The sequence below is a fragment of the Phascolarctos cinereus genome, unplaced genomic scaffold, assembly GCF_003287225.1.
Source record: "Phascolarctos cinereus isolate Bilbo 61053 unplaced genomic scaffold, phaCin_HiC Scaffold_3;HRSCAF=262, whole genome shotgun sequence".
NCBI classification, from domain to species: domain Eukaryota; kingdom Metazoa; phylum Chordata; class Mammalia; order Diprotodontia; family Phascolarctidae; genus Phascolarctos; species Phascolarctos cinereus.
In genome coordinates, this window is record NW_027555736.1 from 206,832,297 (window position 1) to 206,845,501 (window position 13,205).

General features: G+C 40.9%; 1 protein-coding gene across 1 annotated transcript in view; it reads left to right on the plus strand.

The window, feature by feature from the left end:
* CCDC88C (coiled-coil and HOOK domain protein 88C) overlaps window positions 1-13,205 on the plus strand; it is a 228,463-nt gene that overhangs the window by 187,092 nt on the left and 28,166 nt on the right. The window contains 3 exon segments of the mRNA XM_021000217.2: window positions 2,521-2,666; window positions 7,830-7,919; window positions 11,744-11,985. Of these exon segments, the coding sequence (XP_020855876.1) occupies window positions 2,521-2,666; window positions 7,830-7,919; window positions 11,744-11,985 (478 nt within the window).

Here is a 13,205-nt window from a genome sequence, read left to right on the forward strand (position 1 = left end):
TCCAGAGAATGGGTTGAACTGGGAATGAGCAGAATCCCTTCAAGCACTGAGAGGTTAAGTCAGTCAATCAGTAAACATGTATTAAGCGCCTACTGTGTGCCAAGTCCTGTAGTGGAGGTTAAGTGACTTGTCTATCGTCGCACACATTAGTAAATATCAGAGACAGGATTTGAACCTGTGTCTTCCTAACTCCAAAGCCAGCCTTCTGTCATGAAGTACATGCTGTAAGCATTATTATCTTCATTCTACAGATGAAGAGAAGGCCCTCCAGGTAAAATGATTTGCCCTAGCTCTCATGGCAAGTGCATTTCTGGTTCAGGTGATTATTGCAATCTAGCGTTCTTTCCATAGATCCATCCGTCCCTCCCTTCCCCCTATCCTTATTAATTCAGAGACTTTTACAGTACCAGACATTACTTGTGGTGGTGCCTTGTGAGAATATGAAGTGCGGCCAGGTATTTTTCCAAGGGGATGCTACTTCTGGGAATTCCCCGAAGAATTATAGTACCTGGGTCTAGAGAAATCTGAATTCCAGGATTTTTAGCAAAATCTGTCAGAGGATAGGGATGTTATCATAGGTTAATAGGATTCAGATCTAGACGGGATTCTATAAATCATCCAGTCAAACGCCCTCAATTTACAGGTTAGGAAACTGAGGAACAAATTGGGGAAGTGACTTGGATGAAGTTAACAGAGATAATAAAAAGTAAAGCCAGGATTCAGATGCAGCCCTCCTGACTCCCAATCCATCACTGTGTGGGGCTTAGAGTCAGGAAGACTCCAACTTAAATTTAGCCTTAGACACTTAGTAGTTGTGTGGTCCTGGACAAGTCTATCTGTATCAGTTTCCTGACCTGTAAAGTGGGGATAATGATAGCACCCACCTCCCAGAACTGTTGTAAGGATCAAATGAGTTAATATTTATAAAGCACTTAGCACACTGCCTGGTATGTCGTAAGTGCTATATAAATGTTAACTATTGTCATTGTTGGTTTTTTGTCATTATTGTTAAATGTTAGCTATTATAGCTGTTATTTTTTTTATTATCATTATCATCATTTGTTTAATTACTCATATCACTAAACCACAAACCCATTCTAGCCTGAGCTATTTGAATCCAGATTTCTCTCTGACTGGAAGAAAAATCTTTCTCAGTTTTGTGAGTGGGAGGTTTAACCTGCTCTCTCATTAAGACAATAAGCTTACTTTTATCTGGCACTTTAAAGTTTATCAAAAGCTTGTCCCTCAACCTTGTGAGGTAAGAAGAGAAGGGTAATTATTCTCTTTTGACCGCTGAGGAACCGGACTCAGAGTGATGAAGGGATTTGTCCATTGTCAGTGGTCAGGGTAGGTGGTATAAGAAGTGTAGGCTGGGAACAAGAATGCTTTTCCAGGATGTTTTGGTAAACCCAATGTGCATTACAAGGTTAGAATGGCTAGTGAGTGGAAGAGTAAAGAACCGTTCTTTTTGATTCAAAGTCTGTTGTAGACTCAAAGTCTTTCTACTTCACCGTTTTGCTTCCCATTGAGATGGCTTTTTTAAACATTTATTTTTAAAATTTTCAAATCCAAATTCTCTCCCTCCCTGTAGCCCCCTCCTACAGGCACTGAGAAAGCAAGAAATACAATTCACGTTATACAGTCATTTAAAATATATTCCCATGTTAGCCATGTTTTTGCCAGAAAAAAAGCAAGAAAAATAAAAATGGGAAAAAAAACTGCACTGAGTTCATCTGTCTTCTTTCTGGAGGTAGATAGTGTACAGATATCAGATATTTGTACAGCTTTTAACACATTGCCTGGAACGTAATTGTTCTTTCGTTTTTCAGTCATATCTAACTCTTTGTGACACAATTTTGGGTTTTCTTGGCAAAGGTACTAGAATGGTTTGCCATTTCCTTCTCCAGCTCATTTTACAGATGAAGAAAGCAAGGCAAACAGGGTTTAGTGACTTGCCCAGGGTCACACAGCTAGTAAGTGTCTGAGACCAGATTTGAACTCAGTCTTCTTGACTCCAGAGTCTATTCACTGCACCATCTAGCTGCCCCTATATAATAGTAGGTGCTTAACAAATAGTAAACAATTATTTCTCTTCCCTTTCTCCATCCCATTTTTAATCCCTAAACTTTCCTCTCTCTAGGATGTCCATTTGTTGTTAATTATGTTTATGGGTTGTTCTTTTTTCTTGAGCTGCCAGTATTTAATGAGGTAAAATGCCATCTGGTGTTATGATCATCATTATTATGGTCTAATATATTAACTGTAACATATAGTCTAATTGTAGTCTCCACCACCACAGGAAGGGAGAGATGGCATTTGTCTCCATGACCTCTGGTGATACCTATGTCTTTACTCTCTCATCCTCAGACTCAGAAATTTGTTTCCCCCAAGTGGGAGCAGAGCAAACGTTAAATGTAGAGTCTGTTCCCAGAGATCCTTGGGTCAGCGTTTAATACCTGAGCCTGATGGAACCCCGTAGGCATGACAGGTGTCTGTGAGCTATCCTTTGTTCTGTTTCAGCTGCTTTCCCGTCTCAAGGGGAACTTGGAAGAAGAGAACCATCATCTGCTGAACCAGATCCAGATACTGAGTCAGCAAAACCAGATGCTTCTGGAGCAGAATATGGAGAACAAGGAGCAGTTCCACGAGGAGCAGAAACAATACATGTATGACCGAGGCGGAGGATCTTATAAAGGGGATTTGTGTCTGCTCTACTGGGTGCATGAGGCTGCCGTGCCTGTAGGCAGAGAGGGAAGTCATGATAGCTCATGTTTACATGAAACTTCGTGGTTTGATAATAATGGGGGGGGGTGCCGAATAGGAACTCTACCTATGAACTCCCAAGTGAGCAAACTCTCTCTACCAATGCTAGTTATCCCCTTTTCTACTACTTATAGTCTTTTTAAAAATATATGTGCACATATATGTTTATATTAAATATTTCCCAATTACATTTTTTTTTAGTGAGGCAGTTGGGGTAAGTGACTTGCCCAGGTTAACAGAGTTAGTAAGCGTCAAGTGTCTTGTCTGAGACCGGATTTGAACTCGGGTCCTACTGACTCCAGAGCTAGTGCTCTATCCACTGTGCCATCTAGCTGCCCCCAATTACATTTTTAAAACATTTTGACATTCATTTAAAAAATTTTGAGTTTCAAACCCTTGCCCTCCCATCCTTCCCCTACTCCTTGAGAAGGCAAAACAATATGATGTCGATGATACCTGTGAAGTCATGCAGAGCCTATTTCCATATTAACCATGTGCCACTTATAAGTCTTAAAGAAATCTATCTTACCCTACAGGAAAATAGGGGGAGGAAGGAGAAAAGAGAGCCAGGGGATGATAGAGGGGAGGGCAGGTTAGGGAAGGGGGTAATCAGAAGCAAATACTTCTGACGAGGGACAGGGTTAAAAGAAAGAATAGAATAAATAGGGGCAGATAGTATTAAGGGAAATATACTTAGTTTTTCACAACATGAAAAAAAAAAGAGTTGAGTAGAGCAGTGAGAGATTAGGTGATTTATGCCCAGAGTCACACAGTCCAATATGTGTCATAGGTGAGACTTGAACTTAGGTCTCCATGGCTTCAAGACCCATATCTTGTCTACTACACCATGCTGCCTTTTAACAATAGCTCATATGTATATACTCTGTTAAGTTGGAAAACAATTTACGTGCTTTACCTCATTTGATTGTGATAGCAGCCCTGTAAAATAGATCGTGTAAATATTATTAAATGGTGTAGTGGATAAAGCACTGGGCCTTGAGTTAGGAAGACTCATCTTCCTGAGTTCAAATCTGGCCTCAGACACTTACTAGTTGTGTGACCTTGGACAAGTCACTTAACCCTGTTTGCCTCAGTTTCTTTATCTGTAAAATGAGCTGGAGAAGGAAATGGCAAACCTCTCCAGTATCTCAGCCAAGAAAACCCCAAATGGGGTCACAGAGTCAGACACAACTGAAAAAATGACTGAACGGTAAATATTATTATCCTCAATTATAGATTAGGGAGCCAAAATTCAAGATAGTTCAGTGACTTCTCTGCAGTCACAGATTTAATCAGGGGTGGGGAATCTGTGGCCTCAGGCCACATGTGTAGCCTTCTAGGTTCTCAGGTGTAGCCTTTTTATTGAGTTCAAGTTTTACAGAATAAATCTTTTATTAAGGGGATTTGTTCTGTGAAGTTTGGATTTAGTCAGAGAGCTGCACTTGGGGACCGGGTGACAGTGCTAATACTAGTGATGAGGAGTCCACCGTTCATTTCGTGGCGCCATACTTACTTTTGTAGTAGAGAATTTTATTTGCCCAGTCTCCACATGATCCCCTTATTGACCCTGCCTCTGATGAATTTGACTTGGCATTTGGGGATGTAGCCTCTGTTTCTGGAAATTCTGGCAACTCATGCACCTCCTTCCCCTCCCTTTTTAAAAACCAGGATGTATAACAGAATTGTTAGTTAGCAGGTGTCTTTGTCATATGGTCAGGAGTCCCATCTTATTAACACACCATTAGCTTGCTGACAGCAGACTTCTCTGGGGGCCTGGCAGAAGCCAGAAGTGCCCTACAGAGACCCCTCTCTCCCCAGCATGACTTTTCCATTCATCGCTAGTGTTATTTATCTTTGTTTGATCTACAAAAACTGTATCCTGTGCCCAAAAGACTTAGTGTCATTTCTGAAGCTGGTAAATTTTAGTGGGGTTTTTTTTAAGCCAAAACACTGATTGGGCTCAAAAATCAGCCTTGCACATTGGTTCATGCTCAGTGCTGAAAAACATTGTCATAGATCTAAAAGAAATCTAGCAGACAGCTGAAAATAAATATAATACGTTCTTCCTTTGTTTTCTGCTAATCTTTTAATAATAATAACTAATGGTTAGCATTTATACAACTCCTTAAGGTTTGCAAAGTGCTTTACAAATATATCTCATTTGGTCCTCACAACAATCCTGGGAAGTAGATGCGTTTTGTTTATAAAGAAACTGAGGCAGATAGAGCTTAAGTGACTTTCCCAGGATCACGCAGCTAGTAAGTCTCTGAGGTTGGATTTGAATTCAAGTCTTCCTGACTCCAGGTTCAGTGTTCAGTTCAGTTCATCTACTCTGCCACCAATCTGCCTTTCTCCTCCAAGGCTGCCTTAAAAGTGGATTTTTGCAGTTGAATTCAAAGGATATTAACTGCAGTTGCATTCATTCAGGAAACATTTAATGACCATCCACTGTGTATATGGTGTAGGACTTGGTGCAGTGCGGGAATACAGAGATGAGTTAGCAATGGGCTCTTTTCAAGGAGTAACTACAGAAGTTCTACTCTGTTGCATCATCACGGCATGGAGATTGTTGTATCAAAAATTTAGGGCTTTGAGGGATGTTAGAGGCCATCATTTCCAACACCCTCATGTTACAGATGAGGCAACTGACGTGCAGCTGACTGGGTAGCTTCTCAGAATTAGTCTGTCACTGTATATTCTGGCCAAGCACTTTAGTTGTATAGTGAACTGCATCCAGAACTTGGGGAAGGGGAATCAGTCCAGTTTGCATTGTTCAGAACTGCAAAAGCATATCTCTTTAAGACTACTGTTCTCCCCTTGCTGCTATCTAGACACGAATACTATGGTGTTGGAAGGATTAGAATCACAAGTAACCTGAAAGGGCAATGAAAAGAACTCTGGCATACATAAGCAAGCTGTAGGATGTTACCGTGGATAACTTATTTGTGAGAAACATAGTTAAAAATATCACCAAGCACTTGTATGACTGGAAAAGTGATAAAATATAGACCCATTAAGGAGGGAGAATGAGTAACAACAGAGGAAGACTGGAGTGCTACGTTGAAATACCCAAAGTATCAAAGGAATCAGAAGAGACCCTCCACCATGTTGGATTGACTCCCTATGAAGGACGAGGACAAGAATTTTAACAAGATGAGGAGGTGTAGAGGTCTCAGTCTATATCAGTGGAGTAAACTACCCACACTAGTCAAGTCATAGATCTATCAAAGAAATTAAATATAATACAAAGCAGCATTTAGTAAGTACCGCTTATTGTGGTGCAGACAGTGATGATTTATGTCTGGGAGAACAACATTGAGAGATGGTATCATGGGATTCTGACAGGTGGCAGTGAGGAAGGCATTCTAGATGAAAGGAACTGAATGAGCAAAGTTGCAGAGGTGGGAAAGGGCAAAGTATTTTAATAGAATCACAACCAATCCAAATAGAGCATAGGATATATAAAGTGGAAAATAAGGCTAGAAAAGGAGATGATGATGATGATAGAGTGGAGCGACTTGAATGCCAGGCTGAGGAGTTTGAATTCTTGTTGGTGGAAGGTAGAGAGCTCTTGGTAGTTTTTGACCAAGCACAGTCAAAGCAGTGCTGTGTGGATATTTAGGAAGTTCAAGGCAGAGACTAGGAAGCCAGGCCTAGTATTTTGTAAGGGAATTAAACCAGAATCTCTCTCCACCTAGTCTAGATTAGTTTATAACATTATTGAGTGTCAACATCCAGATATCTTTTAAATTCTAGAGAATGAGGATGTTGGCTTCATAAATAACCTTGGTCATACTGGTTTGGGATCAGTCATTCAGCAAAAATGGGAGATTGTTACTTAATCAGGCCTGTTAGTCTTGACATCTGTGCTAAATGAGTGACGCATTAATTAATATGTCCTTAGAGAGTAATGGCTGAGATAATGAAGTAGAGGGAAAGTGTGGAAACTTCGGTGTTTCTCGTATTTGGTTGTTCATTCGTTTCAGTCATGTCTGACTCTTTGTGACGCTGTTTGGGATTTTCTTGGCAGATAGTGGAGTAGTTTGCTGTTTCCTTCTCCAGCTCATTTTACAGGTGATGAAACTGAGGCAAACAGGGTTAGGTGATTGCCCAGGGTCACACAGCTAGTAAGTGTGTGAGGATTTGAACTCAGAAAGATGATTATTCCTAGCTCCCGGCCTGGTGATCTAGCCACTATACCATCTGTTTCTGCAGTATTTATGCCTGTTAGGTACGGTTGTTTTTGTTTTAAATTGTAAATACTTTTTGAAGGCAGGTATGTCTTCTGTTTGATGTTTTGTGTAAGACCATGATACAGTTTAGTATTTGAGGTTATAAAAGGCTGTAGATTTTTGGAGCTGAAAGAGTAGTCTGTATTATACCTTCATTTTTCGATGAGGAAAGGGAGACCTGCAGAGTCACATGACTTGCTCCAAGTTCACAGTTGGTGTATAAGTGAGACTTTTAGTCTCAGCTCTCAGGAAGATTTAAGTACTAAGAGTCACTTGGATTTTCTGAGTCTCCGTTTCTTCATCAGTAAAATTCGTGGGTTGGTTTAGATGATCTATAAAGTCCCTTTCATCTCTAAATCTTAGTATCTCATCCATGACTGTTGTTTAGTTCAGCTGTGGGTCTCAGCTTAGGGGTTCTTTTAAAATCAAAACAAAACAGTCCTACCAGGGCCAAGGCACATCCTCAAGTGGACATAGGTCAGGAGCTCCATTTTACTAATTTCGCTCTTTTCCAGGGTTGAGTCACTCTGAGGCTCTTCATTTTTAATGTTTCTCCAGGGTCTGGTGCAGTCTTATGTACCCCAGATGGGCATCAGGAACTCTTTATTGACTGACTAGTGGTGCCGTCAGGGGTTTTAGTCTTTTTAATTCAGACAAATGGGGAAGAGAGGTTATTCCCTTGAATTAAGGTACAGTTAGAGCTGGGCGTATTAATAAACCCTTTAGAGGTGCTGCAGTGCTGAGACCCAACTGAATATTTATGTTTGGTACTCCTCTGCTGCTCAACTAACATCAGTTTAATTTTTATACCTTTGTTTCCCGCTGTTTTCCCAGAGATAAACTGAATGCCTTAAGAAGACATAAAGAAAAACTAGAAGAAAAAATTATGGATCAATATAAATTCTATGATCCTGCTCCGAAGAAGTAAGTTCATTGAAGCTATGCTGCTATTTGCCTTTTTTTTTTCAAGCTTTTATATGCTTATATGCAGGAAGGAGGCATGGTGGTACAGAGGGAAGAGCGCTGTCTCTAAGGTCAGAGGACCTGAGTTCAGATTCTGCCTCTATTCTTTATTGCCACTGTGGCATTGGGCACAAGTCAGTAACTTCCCTTGGCCTCATTTCTCCCATCTGTAAAATAAGAGCATTGGACTTGATGACTTCTGAGGTTCCTCCAGCTCAAAAATCTATATTCCTGTGAGTCATAATAATTTAAGTGGGACAAGGATTAGAAAAATGCTTATTCAATTCAAAAGGAGATGCAGAACTACGTGTACTCTGTGTATGTGTCACTGGAAAGATAACATGCACAGAAATCCATTCAGCCGTTGGCAGCTGAATCCCAGTTGAGTGCCTGTTAGAAATATAAGTTGGCCGTACCAAGATACAGGTTCTAATGTGAGCCCAGCCCTTTTGTAGGCCCTGTTATAGAATCACAGAATCTCAGAGTTGGAGGGAATCTCAGAAGGGTCCTCTAGGAAAGCCTCTCCAATGAAGCAGGACTCCCTCCCACCCCCACAGCATTGATGAAAAGTGGCCATGTGGTCCCTCCTCAGAAGCCCATTCTGATGGTGAGGAAGCTTTTCCTTATATTTAGCTTCTGATCTCATTTGCTGTATTTTCATTCACTGCTTCTAGTTCTGGCCTCTGGGGCCAAGCAGAATTCATTTTGACAAACATTTATTAAATCTCTCCTATGGGAAAAAATACTGTGCTATATACTAGGTATACCAAGAGGAAAAAAAAAATTAAGAGCCCTGTCCTCAAGGAGCTCATGTTCCATTTGGAGCTACAGCATGTGAACATAAATGAAATTCGTGATTGTTTGAGGAAGGAGAGGGCACCAACAACTGAGTGGAATGAGGATGATGAGAAGACTTTTAGGTAATTGTTTCTAGCTAGAAATGTCCCATCCCCTTGTGTTAGCCATGCTCAGCTTTTTCTTTTCTTTTCCTTTCTTCTCTTTTGTTGCATCAGGTCTTGGTAGGAAGCTGCTAATTGCCAGGCAGAGGCAAGTTGAAAAGCCCGCCATAAATATAGAAAATAATACAGAAGGCCATTTGTCATGACATTAGTGGAGTTGGCCATGAGTGCTACCCATAAAAATTAGTGAGGATGGAGGATCTTTGAAGGGCATGGGGAATTTAGCAGTAACAAGCACAATGTTTGTCTTCCTGTTATTGCCAAGTAGCTGCTCTGTATGTACAAATTATGGCCTGGCATCTGTAGATGACATGTTAAAAGGGCTAGAGGAATGCTTTCCCAGGCTTCAGGTAGTTAGGAAAGAACAGAGTGTTCCTTGAAGAAAATGGAAGGGTTGCTTTAAGGTAAAAAACAAAGAAGGAAAAGGATTTGGAGAGGATGCATGGAAGGGTACCCTGACCCTTTATCAGATCGAGAAAGGAAAGAACCTGCCAGAGAAAGAACTAGTGAAATATCGGAGTTAAGTAATAGGCTTAGTCATAAGCCTATTACAGTAGTTAACAATAGGTAATTAATAAGTACTGAACAATAAATAGTAAGTACTTAATTGAGAGTAAATATTAATAATGATAATAAGTAACAAGACTCTTCCTATAATAATGACAGGCTTTCCTCCTTAAGGAGACCAGGAATGATGGTTTGGATCCACAGGTAACCTTCAGAAGACAGGTCATCCAATTAGGGTCAAAAGTAGGAATGGTTAGGTGGGTGAGTCCCTGCAGACGAGGACCCGGGAAGCTGTTTGTCTACTTGATAGTAGTAGAGAGGTGTCTTGTCTTTGTAGTACTTGGGTCAGACATGGTGGGTTCATTCAGACCCATGATCAAGGTTCAGAAACACATTGTCAGAGATTTTAATATCCTAAGAAGGGGATGGAAGTGTTTTTGTCACTGCAGATGGTAGGTTGTCACATGTTATGTGACTTACCCAGGGTCATACAGCTAGTAACTATCTGAGGCCAGATTTGAATTCAGGAAGATGAGTCTTCCTGACCATCCCCTAGCTATCCTCAACTATACAAATATTAACTAGCTGTTACTGAGAAGCATAGTGTCCTGGACTGCTCATGTGATATGTTGTACTCTATCAGCCCTAGTCAGATGGCCCCTGGGATGTGAAGTTCCATTCTGAGGAGCACATTTTAAGAGCACAGGTCCATTGACCAACTGGTGTATTCCAAAGAGAAAGCCTAGGTGGAGAGATAGAAGAGACTCAGAGGCCATTCAGGATTGGTGGAAAGGTTCTTCTGGGAACTGTAGATGTTGTGTCTGGACAACAGAAGATATATAAGGAAGATGTGACAGAATTCTTAAAATATTTAAAGGACAAGATTTCACTCATTCCCTTTGGGTCCAAGTGGAACTATGAAAAGCAATAGATGCAGGTATTGAAAGCAGAAACTTCCTGACAGTTACTGAAAAGTAAGATGGCAATTGTAGTTGGTTTCTTCTGCACGAGAACGTTTCACGTGATGGCTAGATGACACCTTAGACATGGTAGGCAGTTTAAAAATGCTTGTCAAATTGAATCAATGTCCTACAGATTATAGGCTTGTTGTGAGAGTTCATTGGGCACTTTTGGTGATGTCCTGCTAGCTTTTGTTTTAAATTCTGGTTCCTTAGACCTCAGAGATGCCAGATAGATGGAATGAACTATTTCTAAGGCATCTCCTCTGCCTCTGGCTCTGCTGTTAACTTGTTTTGTGGCCTGAGGCTGGGTTCCAGAGACTGCTCTGCTTGTGAACCTGGTCAGTGGGGAATACAGTCTGCTGAGAAAAGGAGGAGATTCTAGGTCAGGGGTGGGGAACCTGTGGCCTTGAGGTCACATGTGGCCCTCTAGGTGCTCAAGTGTGGACCTTTAACTGAATCCAAACTTCACAGAACAAATCCCCTTAATGAAAGGATTTATTTTGTAAAACTTGGACTCAGTCAAAAGGCCACACCTGAAGACCTAGAAGTCCACTTGTGGCCTGAGGCCGCATATTTCCCCACCCCTGTTCTAGGTCTTACCTATCCCTGATTCCTGAAATTCTCCCACCTCAGGGAATTTGAATATTATAGCATGAAGTAACATGCAAAATGAATGATCTTGTCTGTGTGCTTTTCATCTTACACATCTCTCTGAGCCCTTTTCAGTTTCCTGAGAGGTAAGCAAACAAGCAGAAAACTGTCTTAAAGTCAAAGGAGTATGTGACACATAGTAGTGATTCCTCTTTGAGATACATCTCTTTAAGGTGCGATCATATAATTTGAGAATTATCTGATAAAATCTCTTCATTTTACAGATGAGGCACCCATAAAAGAAGTGTACAAAGCTAGTCTTATTCCCAGGCTAATCCTTCTTCTACTGTACTATGATGAAATCAGCTGTCAGTTAGCCGCAAGCTTATTATCCAGTCTGTAAATTGTTGTTTTTGTTGTTTTCAGGCTAACTTCCATTTCATTCAACATTTTAGGCCAGAGTCTCTTTAGGAAATATCATTTTGTTCTACAGTTACAGTGCTGTATCCCTCTACTAACTCAGTTATTTGAGGATTGATTTTATTTCCTTTGAAATAATTCTCTTTTAGACCAAAAGGGAATTTGGGTTTTAATAATGACACTCACTGTACCACTCCTAGCCCTGTGCCCGGCTTGTTAAATACCCTTGTTTCCCTGCATCTCCAATGACCGACCCAGCCCCCACATTGATATTTGAAGGATTGAACAGCTTCAAGAAACACAGCTCCTAAGGTAGTTTCTTCTTGAAAAATCTCTTCCCAAATAGAAAAAACCACTGGATAGGAGCCAAAGCCTTAGTCAAACTCATCAAACCAAAGAAAGAGGGGTCAAGAGAACGCTTCAAATCAACTTCTGACAGCCCTCCCTGGCAGCTGGAGTCCACAGATCCTGCTTCTCCATCTGCTTCCCAGCATCTCAGATTGCAGCCAGAGACTCCGGATAATGTTGCCGCCACAGGTTCCAACAGCCAGGATGAGAGAGATGCTAGCAGTGGGCCTGGGGGCAAAGGTAGGCTTTTCCCCCTTACCCTGGCTTACCCTGGTCCCAGTTTGGGTAACATGCTAAATTATTGATTAGATGAGTGGAAAGAATGAGTGAGAGAGAGAGAGTATACACACTTCCAACTCAAGGGGGGATTCTATGACAGGTTATTTTCCAAATGGCAAAATATAAACATGTACCAGTCAGTCTTAAAGTTCTTTCGTGTCCTAATGACTCTTTCATTATAGAGCCGGAAGCATTATTTACCAGGTGGGAGTTCTAAATATTTGCAGCTGTCATCCCAGTTGGTACGTTAGAGAAAGTGTGCCTATGTATGTTTTCATGCCCACTTAGTATTCATAATGAAATGTTTCTTTGTAAGGAACTAGTATATCTTCACATAGCCTGTATGAACCCTCAGAATCGCCACAGAATTCCTGGGCAGGTTTGTTTTAAACTTTATTGGTATTACAGAAGCAATCAACATTTCTTTGTCTGTACTGATGATACTTCAGATTTGTAAAGCACTTTACAAAGCACTTTTGTCACAACCCTCCCAAAAAGAGACTATGTAGCTAGTTCAGTTATTATCCCGATGTTACAGATAAGAAAGTTGACCCTTAGAAGGTTGACGGGGCTGTTGGTCACATGGCTAGTATACAGCACTGGAGTGAACTCCATCATAATAAATGGCAGAGCCTAGGATTCAACCCCCCCCCACATCTTCCCAATGCAAACCCAGTGTTCTTTCCAACCTGCCATGTTTCTCTCCAGTTTAATTTTCTTCTTGTTGATATAGACTTCAATTCCTCTTACAAAACAAATTGCCACATTAGGTTTATGCTCCTTCAAAAAAAAAAAAGCAGAGATAATGTCTCAGTTTGCTGTCTAAGTCCCATCAGATCTCTCTCTGAAAGTGTTTCATCATGAGTTTGGAATTGTGAATTGAAATGGTGGTGAGTCATTGTGTTAATCAGAGTTATCAGGACTTTCCAAGTTGATTATCTTTACAGTGTTGCTGTTGTCAGTTGTTCTCCTGGTTCTGCTCACTACACTTGGAATCAGTTCATAAGTATCTTCCCAGGTTTTTCTAAAACCATCGCTTTCATTGCTTACAGCGTAAGAGCATTCCGTCACATTCATAAACTATAATTTGTTTGGCCCTTCACCGCTCATGGGCATCCCCTCAGTTTCTAGTTCTTTCATGTGGCGAATTGTTTAGCCCAGCTTACAGATGCATCTAGTGA